The sequence below is a fragment of the Quercus suber genome, unplaced genomic scaffold, assembly GCF_002906115.3.
Source record: "Quercus suber isolate HL8 unplaced genomic scaffold, Cork oak 2.0 scaffold_80, whole genome shotgun sequence".
NCBI lineage: Eukaryota > Viridiplantae > Streptophyta > Magnoliopsida > Fagales > Fagaceae > Quercus > Quercus suber.
In genome coordinates, this window is record NW_027069545.1 from 651,930 (window position 1) to 668,599 (window position 16,670).

A 16,670-nucleotide genomic window follows, 5' to 3' on the forward strand; every position below is an offset into this window, starting at 1 on the left:
ATAGAAGAAAAAGAAAATACAGCCAAAAAAACAAAGAGTCATATATTTACCCCTACGGCAAGAAATGTTAGAAACTGGGAAGTCAGAGGTAGACTCACCATTTGTAAGCAAAATAGGAGGGGACATGATAATGTCAATTTATGTAAGCAATAGTGACATTAAGAGGTGACCTTTTATTATTCTAAACAATATTCATATTAATCTAAACAAAACAGGGACCTCTGCAAGTCAATTTCATAGGACGCGGCATCCCTATAATGATCAAGACCTTCACATTATGTTGTTTATCTTCACAATAACATGTGACAGGCAGAGGGAACCACTGCTGATTTTCGTAAGTGAACTTTTTTTGGATGTGAAACTTTATAAACCTAACACTATTAAAAGCTGACTGCAACGTGTCAAAAGATGCATGTCTAGTGCAGGGGGCAAAAAACAAAGCAAGAATATAATTTTATTTATTTATAATTCAATAATTACAATAATGAGAAGGAAAATTTAATAATTATATTAAACATTATACGGAGTGAATTATTAGTAAAAAAAAAAGAAAAACTTTTCAATTTCCATGAAATCTCTAATTGATAAAATTATAAACTTCAAGATTATTATTATTATTATTATTTTTTATAAAATGCTTTCTTGTACCCTTCTAGCCTTATTAAGCCCCTTTTAAGAAAGAATTATCATTTTAATTTTTACTAAAAGTAATTAGGGTAATTTGGCAATCAAAGTTGATAAATTCATGATGACATCATGTGAGAGGGTGGAATCAAGAAGTACTTAATAATTTTTCCATTTAAAGAGGTTTAAATATCACTTTTAAAAGAAATAGTTTAAATTTGTGATAAAGTTATGAGTGTATAGAGTTCTTAAAATCGTCAAATAACAATTTATTGTTCAATCAATGATCTAGAGTTTACTATGATATCATTATCTAAACAAATATTGATTAGTTTTAATATGGTATATTATTGATTAAATGATAATGTGGCGGGCAGAAAAAGAAAAGAAAATAAGGAATCTATGTTACCCACACAATAAATTTTTAGAGATGGGATGTAAGGTTAACGTTAAATACCCCTTTTTGTAACAAAAGATGACAATCCTGGGGCTTGACAATTAACTAAATACATTCAGAATTGACTAAGTGTTTGTCCGAGGAAGAAGGTACAATGGTTGGTTCCGTTCTCTCTCCTTTTTTTCTTCTACTAATATCTTTTTTTTTTTTATTTTTTTTTTTTATGATTTAGGCACTTCTTGGCTTTATATAACTCAGCAAGAACACACCTGGATCTTACATTTGGAGGGCTATGATTAAACTCTCTTGACAATTGTCTTATCAAGGCCTTGCTAGAAGGATTTTACACTAGAACATGAGCTGTGTGGGACACTGTTCAGGGTTATTTCTCCATTAATGCGACTAGCTAAGTGGTTATGGTGCATTTAATGTGGAGGAGATGGCTACCTTGTCCTTCCTTTTTCTTCTCTTCCTTGTTTTATATCAAGTTACCTTTGTCTCCCTTGGGATTGCACCATGCTCCCTGCACGCCTGATTCTTGACCTTCCAAGGTTAATATGGAGTCCTCAGTCCTTGGTATTTTTTTCTCAATGGCAATATCCCGAACTCCTTTATTAGAAAAATAGTTCTTCTCCAAATACTCCTCATGAAATTCCTTTCCTCGGAAACAACCTTGCTCACCTTATTACTACTTTGGATCCTCGTACCCCCACAAATAAAATCTAAATTATTGATTTAACACGAATTGTAGGATTTTAAAAACTCTACAATATAATTAATCTCATCTGGCCCAACATTTTGCACATCATATTTTGCTTCTACCCATATGAAGATTTAAAATAATTTTATAATTTGATAGATATAATGGGAGATGAGGAATTTGAGCCCTAGACGATTTCATTGAAAATACCATAAGATGTCAATTGAGCTACAAAACTCTTGATTATCCCAATCTTAAAATTCTTACAAATCAAACAAACATGCTTCTCTCTCTTCTTCCTTTAAAAAAAATAAAAAAAAAAATTCCCTTTTTGAATCATCAATTTTGTTTTGAATACTTCGAACCATCAAATTTGGTATTACACTTGTTAAGTAAATAATTGAATGAGTAGATTATGATAGAATTAAACCATAAGAAAGCTATTCCCTTATTAGAAAATCGAGAAAAAAATTTGTTCCCAAAATATAAAATCAATAAAGTGACCTCTAAATCCAAATCCAATATGGGGATAGGCAAAACAATGGAAAATATATAAATTAGAAACTTTAAATTATAGTAAAAAGTTTTGTAATTCAACTGGTTAACACCTTTTTGTATTTTCAATATTTTTATTTATTTATTTATAGATAGGGTAGAAACTCAATCTATGACATCTACTCTATAATGATTACTCTTATCATTAGCCTAATATATTAGTTGGTTTTTTACGCAGGCATTGTTAAAATCCAAGTTTCTTATTCAACAACAAAATTTTTTACTACTTTAAGCTAAACACAATTGTGTTTCTAACCTAAACATACATTATTCAAATTTTTCTATTCAAACTATCGAATTAAAAAAAAAAAACTGTAAATTATATATATATTTTTTCTAGAAAGTCATGCCCCCTTTAGTCATTAGGCAGGGGTAGACTTAGCATTTTGATGGAAATATCACGAACAAAAATTTCAATTCAAGAGTGACTATGACTATGACTATTTTATTTTTTTTTTTATTTTTTTGAGAGAGAAAAAAAAAATAGTCATAGTCAAATAAAAACATTATATAATCTTTTTTTGATGGCCAGTATTATTATATATATTATCTTTTCTAATGCCTCCTTAATCATGCTTTTCAGTCAGCTTGGACTTGGAGTGATCTGCCGGACGAGACAACCAACCAATTGTTGCGGTTCTCTAGTCTCTACCCACACAAAAAGCCACGCGCACTCTCACACACACACACACACACACACACACACACTTTGAGAGAGAGAGAGAGAGAGAGAGAGAGAGAGAGAGATATTATGGGATATATTTAGTTTGGTCCCTAGTGAAGCTGAGTAGTGACTTGGATCAAACACATGATGATGTCTCCAAATCTCCTGATTTCAACTCATACTGCTTCTGCTACTACTTCTGTTTCTGTTTCTCCTTCTCCTCCTTCAGGTTTGTGACTTTTTCTTATGCTATACTGCCACTAAAGTTCCCTCTTTTCCCTATTATGCCCCTGCCCCTTTCTCTGCTCTCTGCTCTCTCTCTCTCAGTTGCTTCACTTTTTTTGTGTGTGAGTGGCTCATTTCTTTTCTCAGATCTTCTCCATTTTATTGGTTTTTGAACTGAATGCTGACCTGGGTATGTCTTATTTTCTTCATTTTTTGTTTTGTTTTTCTAAATGGGTGTCTTATTTTTGTTTTGTTTTTTTAATGTGGTTTTGGGTTCCTATTAACTATACCATTTTGTGTGAAATCCTTCTAAATGTGGAAGACTCTGGGGCTTCCATTTGTTTTGGAATCTGGGTTTTGTTTGGTTTTTGAGAAAATGTAGGAAAAGAAAAAGGAATGACAGTTTTAAAAGGTTTGGATTTTTTTTTTTCTTCTTTTTATTGTCTGTTTTATATTTTTGATTACATCATATGGGACTCCACTCGACAAAAACCTTCACTTTACTGAACTCTTAAGCATTGTAATCTGTACTCGTTTCTACAGATCTTTTTCTTCTATGGTTTGTTTCATTGGCTTTGGGCTATAAAATCTGGTAATTGGGGTGGTTGGAGAATGAAGAGGGTGCCATTTGTCTGTAATCTTTCCAAATATGGAATATTCTAATTTTTCCTTTTTTTTTTTTTTTTTGGTTGTAATGGGTAATTTTTGCCTTTGTGGTTTGTTTGGTTGAGAATATGTAGGGAAATAAACTGATAAACTAAGAATTATTAATATTAGAATTTGGATTTTACTTCCATCGGAGTAGAGTTTTGGTCTTTGGTAAGTCTTGTATTTATTAGTGTTTTTGGTTCAAAGTTGTGATTTTTGGTTGTGTTGTTTCTTTGAATTGGGGTGGATTCTGGTTCTTTGAATCTTATATGCCAGCAAGTGCTGTGGTTGACTTCTTTGTAAATGTAATGATCCTCATTTATCTAGTTGCTGATATGATAGATTGGATGTTAATCATATACTATGAATTTTGTTAATCATATGACTATTGCTCCAGACCTTTTTTTAAAACTATTATTACTAATTCTTTTCTAACTCTTTTAAGTATCAAATGGTGCTCCTTTTATGCTCTGTTCATTTCATTTGGTTCATGAAAATGGTTCTTCATATGGATTTATTTCTTGATTTGCAATATTTTGTCAAAACTTTCTATGAATGAAAAATTGTGATGTTTTTCCCCCCTATTTAGAAGTGTAAATTCTCTTTTGTAGTTCCCAAATTTAGTGAGATTCCTGGGGGACTGAAAAGCTTGTATTTGAAATTTGAGAATGTAGATTCGCATTGGGTCCAGTGCTCAATGTACAATAAAATCTCCGCTCCACCTCTTAGTCCATGCAATATTTTTTTCTGCCTTTTCTCTTCTTCGTTTCTTGATCTGTGTTGTAAATGTTGGTAGGGTTATGCTTTGTTCTCTTTTCTTGAATGATGGAAAAGTTTCTTTGTATCGTCGGTGTTCGACTAAGTAGCATAGAAATTTAATGCTTTGGGAACCATCTCTCTGTCAAAACCTTATCGGGTAACCATATTTTTTGGGTGCTCCTGGATGCTATCCAATTCATAACTAAAAATTTAAGAAATATTTTAAAATTTTCCTAAAGCATCTTATACCTCTTGGATACTCCTTGACATATATTGGACACACTCTTGACTTTGAAATACTGATATTTGTTGGTTGTAGAATAGGAGAGACATAAGGAATATAAGAAGGACTTATGAGATGGCTTTTACCCCAACTGATGCCTTTTTCTTGACATACTAATTAGGGGTGATGCGCATTGATTTGCTTTAGGTTACAATACAAGTATAGAATTTAAATTGTGACTCTAGTTCAAATGGTGCCTCCCCTCGTATGAATGGATTGGAGGGTGTGGTTGTGGGTTCAATGCCCACATGGTGTGTGCATAACTTACCAATCCCAAAAAGAAAAGGTAATTATAACATCACATCAACAAAATAGCATAACTGTGTATCTATATTTATACATACTGATTCACACACGTAGATGAGCCCAATCTTCTTGCAGTTGTGCAAATTACTTCAATCAGTGCTGAGCAATAAGAAATCAGACTATTAGTTTTATGCTTTAGCTTGATGTCAGCTCTCATCTTCAATTTCAGTTTATTTATATTCAATCTTCTTCTTTTATCCTTCTAAGTCTCTTCTGTAATGCTATCTTCTTCCTGGCCTTGCTGCTATATGAGTTATGATAAAATAATACTGATGTAGAACTTAATTACTTATTTAATAGTTCGTATTCTTTCCAATATACCATCGACATATTCTGTCTACATAGCCATCATGTAGAACTCTTAATAAATTTTTGCTTCCTTTTTAGATTTTAGCTTCTACCTTTGACCAGTACCAACCTGAGGTGAATGGGTTCTTTGATTAATTATTGGATGTAGATTCTTTAAACTTTTCTTGATCAATTATGAGAACTTGCTATACAGCTTCTTTTGATAAAACTTGGTGTTTGTGATATTTTCATTTTTATTTTGTATAATATCTTTTAGTTTACCAATGGGAATTTTTTCTGAGGTTTTAATCGTTCACTTTCATTCTAGTAGTATGTCTATGTCATCAAGAATGCTTTTATGTTTATATAGAAATGCATTTTGTTTTATCATAATCAATTCTGCCGTTCAAATTGAGGGTTTTGAATCTTTTGATCTGCTCATATTTTATTTAAACTCTCAAACTGGTTCTATGTTTATTTAGCTTTGGCCTCTTATCCATCTCCCCCCATCCTAGAGAGTATGTGTCTGTTATTATTTTTTAGTGTAAACAATGATTATGATTGCTTTAATGTTTTTGTTCTCAGGAGGGCTCTGAGCATCACATCATCATACTGCCATTAGTGTTCGCATAATTTCTTGGGGGTTTCTTAAAGAACCTTGATGGGTTCCAGAATCCCATCTCATCAGCTCAGCAATGGCCTTTATGTATCAGGGAGGCCAGAGCAGCCCAAGGAAAGGACTCCAACTATGAGCTCTGTGGCTGTGCCCTATACTGGAGGAGATATCAAGAAATCAGGAGAACTGGGGAAAATGTTTGATATTCCTGTGGATGGCTCTAAATCTAGGAAATCTGGACCTATAACTGGTGCTCCGTCAAGGACTGGATCTTTTGGAGGTGCTGGTGCACATTCAGGACCAATAATGCCTAATGCTGCAGCACGGGCTGTCTATACCACCTCAGGTCCTGTATCTTCTGGAGGCATGTCTGGTTCAACTTCGTTAAAGAAATCAAATTCTGGACCACTAAATAAGCATGGTGAGCCCTTGAAAAAATCATCTGGTCCTCAATCTGGTGGAGTAACACCAACAGGCCGCCAAAACTCTGGGCCTCTTCCCCCTAATCTCCCAACAACAGGTCTCATTACATCTGGGCCCATTTCTTCAGGCCCTTTAAATTCTTCTGGGCCCCTCGGAAGGTATCTGGTCCTCTGGATTCTATGGGATCAATGAAACCACAAGGTTCCACTGTTGTTCACAATCAGGCTGTGACTATTCTTACTCAAGATGATGAGTTTTCCTTTAAGAGGAACATTCCAAAGTCAGTATTATGGTTGCTAATTCTACTATTTGTGATGGGGTTCATTGCTGGAGGATTTATTCTTGGGCAGTCCACAATGCCATTCTCCTCATTGTGGTTGTGGCTCTTTTCTCTTTAGTTGCTGGATTATTCATTTGGAACACTTTTTGGGGAGAAGAGCTATCATTGGTTACATTGCTAATTATCCTGATTCAGAGCTTAGAACTGCGAAGAATGGGCAATATGTGAAGGTCTCTGGGGTATGTAGTTTTCTTGATGATTTTTTACTTTATGTTTTTACTTCTAGTGATGCAAAGGCAACTTATATTTATAATTTTTTAAATTCTAACTTTGTCTTGTATCTTCTTTTTTCAATTCTAATACCAACACCCCCCCCCCCCCGGGGGCCCCCCGGGGTGTCTTCTTCTTCCCCTTTTCCAAATATGGCACATGCACAATTGAATTCTGCAATTAGTTTGCTATAATTGTGGATTCAAGATATAATATATGTGGAGTAAGATATGAGAATTGAATTGCAGAAATGAGAAATAAGAGAGTAAAAGGGGATTTTCCCTAATAGAGGGAAAGAATAAGAGACAGAAGACAGAAAGTATTAGTGGTGAGAGTATGATATTATAACTATCTAGCCTCCCTTAGCCTCTCTCTCTCTCTCTCTCTCTTAAATTTCTGTTTAATCTTATTTGTTGTATATAAATGGTCCCACTCCAAGGTTTTGTTAGGCAGAGCAGGGATTGTGTATCAGCGTTGTGCTACCATCAGTGCACTTTGTTTCTGAAAGAGTTCCCTGCAAGATCAATCTGGGGGAGGTGGGCAGTTGTGTTTCATCTTAACCATTGATATCATCAACAATCATCTTACCCACATCACAATTATTCTCTCTATTTTACTTTTCCGCCCCAAAAAAAAAAAAAAAATCAATACTCCTGTGGTCAATATTTATTTGAGAGTAAATATTTTTAAAAATGTAAAACCTAAGTTACCAATGTATTTTGTTGACAGAAATTGCTTAGTGATGTGGCATTAATATTTCATTTGTGTAGAGACAGAGAGGGGTCGTGTTTCAAGGATTTTGCTTTTGGCTTTTTCTGTTCCTTGTCAAAAATAGAAAAAAAGAAGAGGAGTGGAAGGCTTGTTGGTTTTCTGTGTTCATCCCCTTCCCCCCTTTCTATTTCCCCATATGCTTGAATGACAATGATCACATGTTTGGTTTTCTTTTTGAAGGTGGTTACCTGTGGTAATGTTCCTCTTGAGTCATCTTTCCAAAAGATTCCTAGATGTGTATATACATCAACAAGTTTATATGAATATCGAGGATGGGATTCAAAAGCTGCCAACCCTTCACATCGTCATTTTACTTGGGGGCTCAGATCGTTAGAAGTGAGTAACTGAAATATTGGCTTGATAGTTTTGTGTATAGTATTATCATATTTAAAGTTTATCACCTGTTACTTCCTGAGTTTGCTATAAATCTTTCACCCTCTTTGGGGTGTTGGGCAAAAAGAGGGCTAGTAAACCCCACGGGGTGGGGGGTGGGGTCAAGAGGTGCGGGATTGGGTTATTTAAATAATGGAAACACTTATCTCTCTTTTTAAATTTTCAAAGGATCAGAGACTATTGCAAACAAAATCATACCTCATGCATGTAGGTAAGGTATGAACAGATGTCCCCGGCCTACTTTGTATTAGTTAGATGCACTGGACTCTTATGTTTTTTAGAATCTCTACCATACCATGATGTATCCTAGATATCAATCCACTCTTTGCTGCTATCCAAAATTTGTAACTCTAATATTCTTGGTCTAATTGCTTGCTTGTTTTAAAGATCGAGTTGTTATTAGGGCCCTCAAATGGTGATGCCAAAAGACTTACTATGCCCACTGGGGTGAAATATTCTTGGGATTTTGCAATTTTTGACTGGTATCTTGATCTGACAGAGGCGTGTGGTTGATTTCTACATCTCTGATTTCCAATCTGGGTTGAGAGCCTTGGTAAAGACTGGCTGTGGAGCAAAGGTGACTCCTTATGTTGATGACTCAATTGTCATTGATGTTAATCCACAAACTGAAGAATTGTCCCCTGAGTTCATCAGGTGGTTGGGAGAGAGGAACCTCTCCAGTGATGAACGCATAATGCAGTTGAAAGAAGGGTATAAGCTCTCTCTTATTGGAAGATTTCAGTTCACCTTTATTTTTTGTTTGTTCAAATGATTAATCCTAATGTGTTATTTTTTGCATGGAGGAGTTGTTATGTAAATATCCCCTTTTATAATTTTATTTTCTGTTTTTTTATGAGTCATCACGTATTGATTTATTATTATTATTATCTTTTTAAATAAGTCATCAATATCTTACATGAGTGAGGATCAGAGGCTATGGTGGTCTTATGGTCCTTATGGGTGGATTTCCTTATAGTTTGGTCTACATTGGGTCTAAAAGTGCCTCAGCTGGTGTAGAATTGGTCTATAATTTTCAGCCTAAGCCTGATGTGTCTATCTTGGAGTCAATGCATGGCCCTTTCATTTTTATAAGTAAATATGTATTGACAGGATTGAAATATATAGCTGATAAATATCATTAAGCATAATATATTTAAATAAATAAAGCTTTAATAGGTTGTTTGTTCTCACAACTTTAAAAGTTCATTTTATGTGATGCTTACATGAGCAATGAGTTCAAATGCAATTTTTGTGCATTTTTCTGTGTAAAAATAAGTTTTTATATGGTAGCTGCCAATGAGCCTGTACATCTAAACTGTATTCTTGTGAATGTAGGTATATCAAAGAGGGAAGCACGGTTAGTGTAATGGGAGTTGTTCAGAGAAATGAAAATGTGCTTATGATTGTCCCTCCAACAGAGCCAATAACAACAGGATGCCAATGGACCAAATGCATTTTGTCTGCTAGCCTCGACGGTATTGTTTTAAGGTGTGAAGACGCATCAAAGAATGATGTCATACCAGTTTAGCAGTATGTGAGCTGTAAACTTCTTCAGCTATTAATTTTCGTAGGAAATATTCTCTCTCTCTCTCTCTCTTTTTTTTTTTTTTTTTTTTTTTTTTAATTATTGGGGGTGGTTTGATGGAATGGGAATTTTACTTGTTTTGAGCAGATTGGGTTTATGTTAAATAGAAGGAAAATGTTATGAGCATATTGTCTCTATACAGAAAATTGTATCAATCTGTCTTATTGATGTATTATTTTTATCCCACTAATGACTAGTCATAATTTGACTGTCTTATTATATTTATGGCATCATTTGGTTTTAACCCATTTGCATACGGATGTATTCAAGGCAAGGCTGTAAGGTGATTGAGTTTATTAAAAAATTGAGGATGGAATAATAAAACAAGATGTGAAGCAGGGATTTTCTGTCCATGCTGAATGCAATGATTGTTAAGAGATTCAGTGCTTTTATTTTAGCAATAATTTTGTCATAGGTTATATGCATCCTCCCTATCATCATGGACCCACGGCCGTGTGGATCCATGGCGGTGAGGGATCCACACGTTATGACTTATGAGGAGGATGCGTATATTCAAGACATGAGATACCTTCTCTTATTTCAAATGGTATGGCTTGAAGAATTGTTCCTAGATTATTAGTCAAGAAACTATATCTTGATTAATTGGGAAGCTTTATGGATCAAAACAATAACACTAAAAAGTGCAACCATTAATCAGAAGACTTTACATAGATCTGCAGAAAATGCCTTAAACAGGATAAGAAATTACGTAGTGACAATGGAATACTCACTAGTCACTACTAGACAGGCAAACGGCATGGCTATCAAGAACCTGTGGTTCGGTCCAGTGGCAATATCTGATTCTTCTAAGGAGAATTTAGGTTTAAATAATAATAATAATAATAATAATAAAATGAAAAAAAAAAATCCTCATTTGCGAGTTCTTTCGTCAACTAAAGCAGTGGGTATCAGATTTAGACTGTAGATTGAGTTTATATTCTTTGTATAGAAAATCTCTTACTTTCTAGATATATTATTTCATTCTTTCAGAGCTTAGCCTTCGGTTTGAGCAAAATGAATTTACACATTGTTTCTAGTACTCCAAATTATTTCACAACTTATTGCCACAACTTGATGTGGCAAAGCGTGAGTGGTGGAGAAAAAATTATAGACCAATGTGTAAGTGACTTATTAGTTTGTGGGCCTAACTGTTTGAATTCTTCAATTTGAGCAAAAGGAATATAAGTCAAATGATGATACTACTACTACCATAAAGAAGGAAACATGTTTTTTAGGAATGTAGTGAAAAAGGGAAACCCATTAATAAATTTGGCCCCTTTCTAAATGTGCAGTCCCTATTGTCCAGTCCAAATATCCTAGCGACATCTCATACCATGCTACCCATACAGATAAATGTTGGTTGATGAGAAATTTATTTTGATCAACCTTTTAGGATAGATGAGTGACATTCCTTGAATTTAATATAGACAATCATTTATGTCTCAGATTGTAATATAGACAATGATTTGATTCTCATATATATATATATATATAATCAATTATACATTTATAGAGCAGGAATGGAATAGATGAAGACCCATCAAAGGATGACAAGTTGACAACTAGTTAGTTAGAATTTATTGCGCATTATCTGTGGATCCATCCTATGAAAGATGTTGCGGCAAAGCAAATGATCCGGTGAAATAGTATGAGACTAATGTATTTGTGGGAATCCTATTACACAGTTGGGGCATAAGTTTGAACTTTAAACTTTAAACGTCTCCGTTAGAAAAACAAGAAAAGACGTTAGTTGAGCTCTCCTTTTTTTATTCTCATGTTCATTTACAATTTTGTATTCATATCATAAACTATATAATCAAATTATCTTCTATATGTTACACCAAATGGCTTAACATATGTGTTACATATTATTGTACAATGTTTTTCTCAAAAAAAATATATATATATATATATATATTGTACATTGTATTTTCTATATGATTAATTAATTATTAAGATAATTTTCATTATTAAGGGGCTTAGACATATAGTGAGCTTTTGGTTTGCAAGTCTCTCCCTCCCCCCCCCCCCCCTTCCCCTTCCCCTTCCCCTTTTTAAACCAGCGCCTATTGCACTGTTCATGAGACATGAACAGTGCATTTAGGCTAATGAACAGTAACCGTAGTATGAACAGTAATCTTTTTTTTTTATTGTTTTCAGTTTTCAACAAAATAGCGGTATCCAAACGGACCTATAACTTTCCAAATTGTTGCAGCAATAGCCCCCAAACAAACCTAAAAAATTTCATTAAAAACATTCAGAAGAAATTTCAGACTCTGAATTTGATTTTTAAAAGACAATTCCAAATGCAATTTTTTTCCATTGAATAAATCTATTGCATCACCAATAAAGATGCAAGTGGAAACAAAACTGAAAATAAAATATCAGATATGATTGAACATGAAAATAAAGCCCATTCTACCATTCTCAAGCCTAGTAAATCCCAGTACACAGCTCACATTGATATAACACTGACTTGGTGAATTCCATACAAATTATTGGAGCTTTGGCAGTGATGTAGTAACCAGCTCTGTCTCCAGTCCACTGAGTGTCATATAAGAATCCCCTTTTTGAACAGAATGATCTTCATTAACTCCATTTGGTTTCTGGTTGACTTTGAGAATACGAACACATTCCTTGGCAACACGCCAACACAATCTTCCAACGGATTTTCTGCAATAAAGATGGTATTCAACCAAAAGCATTTGGGTTGCGTAGGTCTCAACAATGTTTAAATTCATCAACCTTACACAAAACATGTTTAAATTCAGAGCAGTAACTCGTAAAATATATATCATTCTTATATAAAAAAAAGGAATATATATATATATATATCTTTCTTACAGTTCATGACTGTTATTACAACATTGAGCGTAAGAACTACAGGATAAACTGCAATACAGCGTTCATGAGCATGCCTACTGGAGACTGCCATATTGAAAATTGAGATCTGACATTTTTCCTAAGGGAATATTGAAAGCTCTTTTTTTTTTCTTTTTTTTTTGTTACTTAGTCCAAGTAGGTATCTTAAAACTGTTTGCACATTGATCCTCTCTCATTTGCTTAATATTTTTGCATACAGGAAATTTATTTGAGGACACTTACATAAACAACATTATTTATTACTGAAAATGCATATACTTTAAACTGAAGTTATAAAAGTCTTTGATATAAATAAAAATTCGATGCCTCACATGGGTTACAAGCTAGTATCATTCAAAGACTGTTATGAAGATCCTACCAGCATCAAGAAAAAAAGAGAGGGGGGGAGAGGTAGCATGCCAAAAGGAGGACATCAAAGCTTAAAAGAATCAATTCTAAAAATGCATTCTTGAATCAAATTTCATTAAAAACAGGTTTTTTTTGCATGCAATCCTTTGTTTCTACATACAAATACAACTAGGATACTGACCAGAAACCTCATGGCACAAAAGGTAACAAAATACCATTCTCATGCACCAGAGTGGATATATCCTTCGATTGAGAAGCTTTCGGCTCACATACACCAATACTCTTGGATGAATGTCCAGTGCTCTCAGAGTTTCCTTAGGAATGAAAAGAGCATCTGCCTTTGGTGTGTTGGGTGTTTCTTCATTGTTGCTAGAATTGAACCTGCATATAGTAAGAAGCTATTAAAAAGCGAACTGCATAGCCAAGTAAAAAATCATTCAAAAACCAAAAGAAGTTTTAACTAAAACATTCTCCCCTTCATACCATCATTTTTAGTATGATATTTCCTTGCAGGCAACCGAATCTGATTGGTGTCAAGAGTCATAAGGATGCCTAGCATGGTCTATAAACCTTAATCAAGGTCTACGAAGACAATTCTATCTGCTTAAGTTGGGGAAACATATAAAATTACAAAAAGCAGAGAGGGATAGAAAAAGAAAAATTGCAAATGACATAAGAAAAGAAAATACTTCAAACATTATGGAGACAACAAGGATCTGATTAACAGTATACAAAAGAATCCTTACATACTCAACATACACACCAACTTCTATTGATATGCTTTTGGTACATATCCAACCTCCTTAAGGTCCTGAACCAATCTGTTGATCATCTGATATATTTTATCTGATCTAGGGTGTGATTTATCTAATACCGTAAATTCATGCACCTCATCATTGACCTCTATAGAACTAGCCCCTGATGGTTTTTGGATTCCTGTTCTCCTCATTTGCAGCCTTAATTTGGAAACGCTGTCCCAATCTCCAGCTGCTGCATAAATATTTGACAACAAAGAAAAATTCCCAGGATCCGATGGTTCTAATTTGACCAGGTGATCCACAATCTCCCCAGCAAGATCCACAGCATTATGCATTCGGCATGCGCCCAAAAGGGTACCCCATATAATGGCATTTGGTTCCATTGGCATACTACGCACAAGCCTAAAAGCTTCCTTAAGATGCCCTCCACGACCTAATAAGTCAATCATGCAACCATAATGCTCAACTTCGGGAACAATCCTGTAGTCTCTCTCCATTGCGTAGAAGTATTGACGGCCCTCCTCAACAAAGCCCGCATGGGTACAAGCACATAACACACCAATGAAGGTAACTTTATCTGGCACAAACCCATCTTGTTTCATTCTAGAAAAAAGCTGAAGTGCTTCCTCACCGTGACCATGCATGCCTAACCCTTGCAGCATTGCATTCCAAGATACTACATCTCTCCTTGCCATCCCATTAAAGACACTATATGCCTCGTCTAAGCTACCGCACTTTGCATACATATCAACCAATGCATTTGAAACTAGAGTACTACACTTAAATTTAGTCCTATTAATAGAAGCATGAACTTTCTCACCCAATCCAAGCAAACCAGACTCTGCACAAGCAGCCAAAATACTAATGACAGCCCCATCATCAGACTTCAACCCAGCCTTCTCCATTCTATCATACAAGCCAATCGCCTCCTTTGTAAGCCCCTTTTTAGCATACCCGGATATAATTATAGTCCAAGTAACCAAATTCTTAACAGGCATCTTATCAAACAACATTCTTGCCATATCCATATCACCAACTTTACAATAACCTAAAACCATGGTTGACCAAGACACAACATTCCTCTCAGGCATCTTCTCAAACAATTCAAACGCCATTTTCATTTCTTCAGCCTTCGCATACCCATCCAATATTGTATTCCAACTAACTGCGTCCCTTTCAGGCATTTCATCAAACAACTTACGTGCCTCTCCAACCTCGCCCACTTTCACCAAACCACCAATCATAGAATTCCAAGACACAATATCTCTCTCCCCCATCACCATAAACAACTTCCTCGCCGCATTAACGCCAACAAATCCACACTTTGAATAACTATCAATAAGCGAATTGGGCACAAAAATATCTGAAAAAAATCCAAACTTTTCAACATGGGCATGAACCATTTGCACCACAGGAAACCAAGATTCACCAGAACAAGCTTTAACAAGAAAAGGATATGTGAAATTATCAGGAGAAACCCCATCACTCAACATTTGAAAGAAAGTTGCAAAAGCCTGTGAAGGCTGAGAATTATGAACTTGGGCTCTAATCAAAGTATTGTACAAATGCACATTGGGCTCTTGGATTTGATTGAAAACATTGACTGCTAACACCATTTGGTGGCACAATGAGAAAGCAGATATAAGCTTGGGTGCTACATAGAGGTCTTGGAAGAGATTGGCTTTGTAAATTTGAGCATGGACTTGCTTTACATGTTTGAGATTGGTCCATTTATGAAGGTCCGACAGTTTCTCTTCCAAAAGTCTTCGTCTTGAAACCCATGTTGGGGTTCTGATTGGCGCGGAAATTAACATTGTGGGATTTGAATTTAGGACACACAATGAACAAACAACAGGGTAGTCTCTAATAAGTTTGCATCATCACTTCAAGGTTTGCCATTTGCCAAGCATAAAAGTAAGCCTATCGCATCCGACACAAATTGTCAAATTCGACAAGTCTTAGCCATGTATAGCGGCGGGACACACGTTGTGTTGTGTGTGACAACTCTTGACACCCTTTAAGGTTGTCTTTTGTGATTGGAATGTAAAAATAATGGGTAAGATAATTTTATTTGTTTGTATATATTAAGAGGATTTAAAAAGTTAGTTATTGTTTTTTGGGTAAAATATCATTTTCGTCCCTAAACTATCACAAAAGTTCGTTTTTCGTCCCTAAACTTTTACAAAAGTTCGTTTTTCGTCTCTAAACTTTCAAAAGTTCTATTTTCGTCCCTAAACTTTTCCAAATGTATTGATTTTCGTCTCTCCCACATCAGCACTCTGTCAAAGCCACGTCAGCACTCCGTCAGACGGAGGGACGAAAATCAATACGTTTGGAAAAGTTTAGGGACGAAAATAGAACTTTTGAAAGTTTAGGGACGAAAAACGAACTTTTGTGATAGTTTAGAGACGAAAAATGAACTTTTGTGATAGTTTAGAGACGAAAAACGAACTTTTGTGATAGTTTAGAGACGAAAAACGAACTTTTGAAAGTTTAGGGACAAAAAACGAACTTTTGTGATAGTTTAGGGACGAAAATGATATTTTACCCTTGTTTTTTTCTCTGTTGAAAATACCTCTAAATTAATTAACTAACAACTTAAAAATGAGGTTAAAATAGTAAATTACCAAAAGAAGGTTAGTTATTATTTTTTTATTGTTAAAAATACCTCTACCTCAAACTTAAAAATAAAATTAAAATTGTAAATTAATAAAAATAATAAATTCCTACTTTTACGTTGAAATGTCTTCATATTTCTAATAAACTCATACTTTTACGTTGATTTAAATTCCTACTTTTATTCACTAACTCCCTACAAAATATGATCACTATTTTGTTAGTTTTAAAACTCCTCCAATTTACCAAACTTACCCCACGTATTTTTTTTTTTTTTT

The 16,670-nt window shown here is 34.6% G+C and overlaps 2 protein-coding genes and 1 non-coding gene across 6 annotated transcripts; 2 read left to right on the plus strand and 1 right to left on the minus strand.

The window, feature by feature from the left end:
• The first annotated feature begins 2,888 nt into the window (after window positions 1–2,888).
• Window positions 2,889–10,008, plus strand: LOC112029719 (uncharacterized membrane protein At1g16860). Its single transcript, XM_024062412.2, is given in 8 exon segments — window positions 2,889–3,169; window positions 6,035–6,633; window positions 6,636–6,833; window positions 6,836–6,910; window positions 6,913–7,007; window positions 7,990–8,145; window positions 8,702–8,913; window positions 9,538–10,008. Coding segments are annotated over 7 exon segments (1,452 nt in total). The 5' UTR covers window positions 2,889–3,169; window positions 6,035–6,110; the 3' UTR covers window positions 9,731–10,008.
• On the plus strand, window positions 7,490–7,634 carry LOC112029722 (small nucleolar RNA snoR135). The gene has a single exon (XR_002884786.1). It is a non-coding gene; the product is annotated as a small nucleolar RNA snoR135 (small nucleolar RNA).
• A 2,060-nt stretch (window positions 10,009–12,068) lies between the features above and the next one.
• On the minus strand, window positions 12,069–15,786 carry LOC112029713 (pentatricopeptide repeat-containing protein At3g29230). 4 transcript variants are annotated; one of them, XM_024062405.2, is made up of 4 exons: window positions 13,765–15,786; window positions 13,502–13,618; window positions 13,234–13,399; window positions 12,069–12,460 (listed from the first exon to the last, which is right to left on the minus strand). In XM_024062405.2, the coding sequence occupies exon 1, from the start codon at window positions 15,588–15,590 to the stop codon at window positions 13,788–13,790; it is 1,803 nt and encodes a 600-aa protein (XP_023918173.2). In that variant the 5' UTR covers window positions 15,591–15,786; the 3' UTR covers window positions 12,069–12,460; window positions 13,234–13,399; window positions 13,502–13,618; window positions 13,765–13,787. The 4 variants fall into 4 exon arrangements, with proteins under 4 accessions (XP_023918173.2, XP_065629857.1, XP_023918172.2 ...); XM_065773785.1 differs by having other exon boundaries at window positions 13,502–13,621; XM_024062404.2 differs by having other exon boundaries at window positions 13,502–15,786.
• Between the last annotated feature and the right edge of the window lie 884 nt (window positions 15,787–16,670).

Excerpts from the sequence above, each read along its gene's own strand:
- LOC112029713 (XM_024062405.2), bottom strand. The coding sequence starts at position 15,590 with ATGTTAATTTCCGCGCCAATCAGAACCCCAACATGGGTTTCAAGACGA.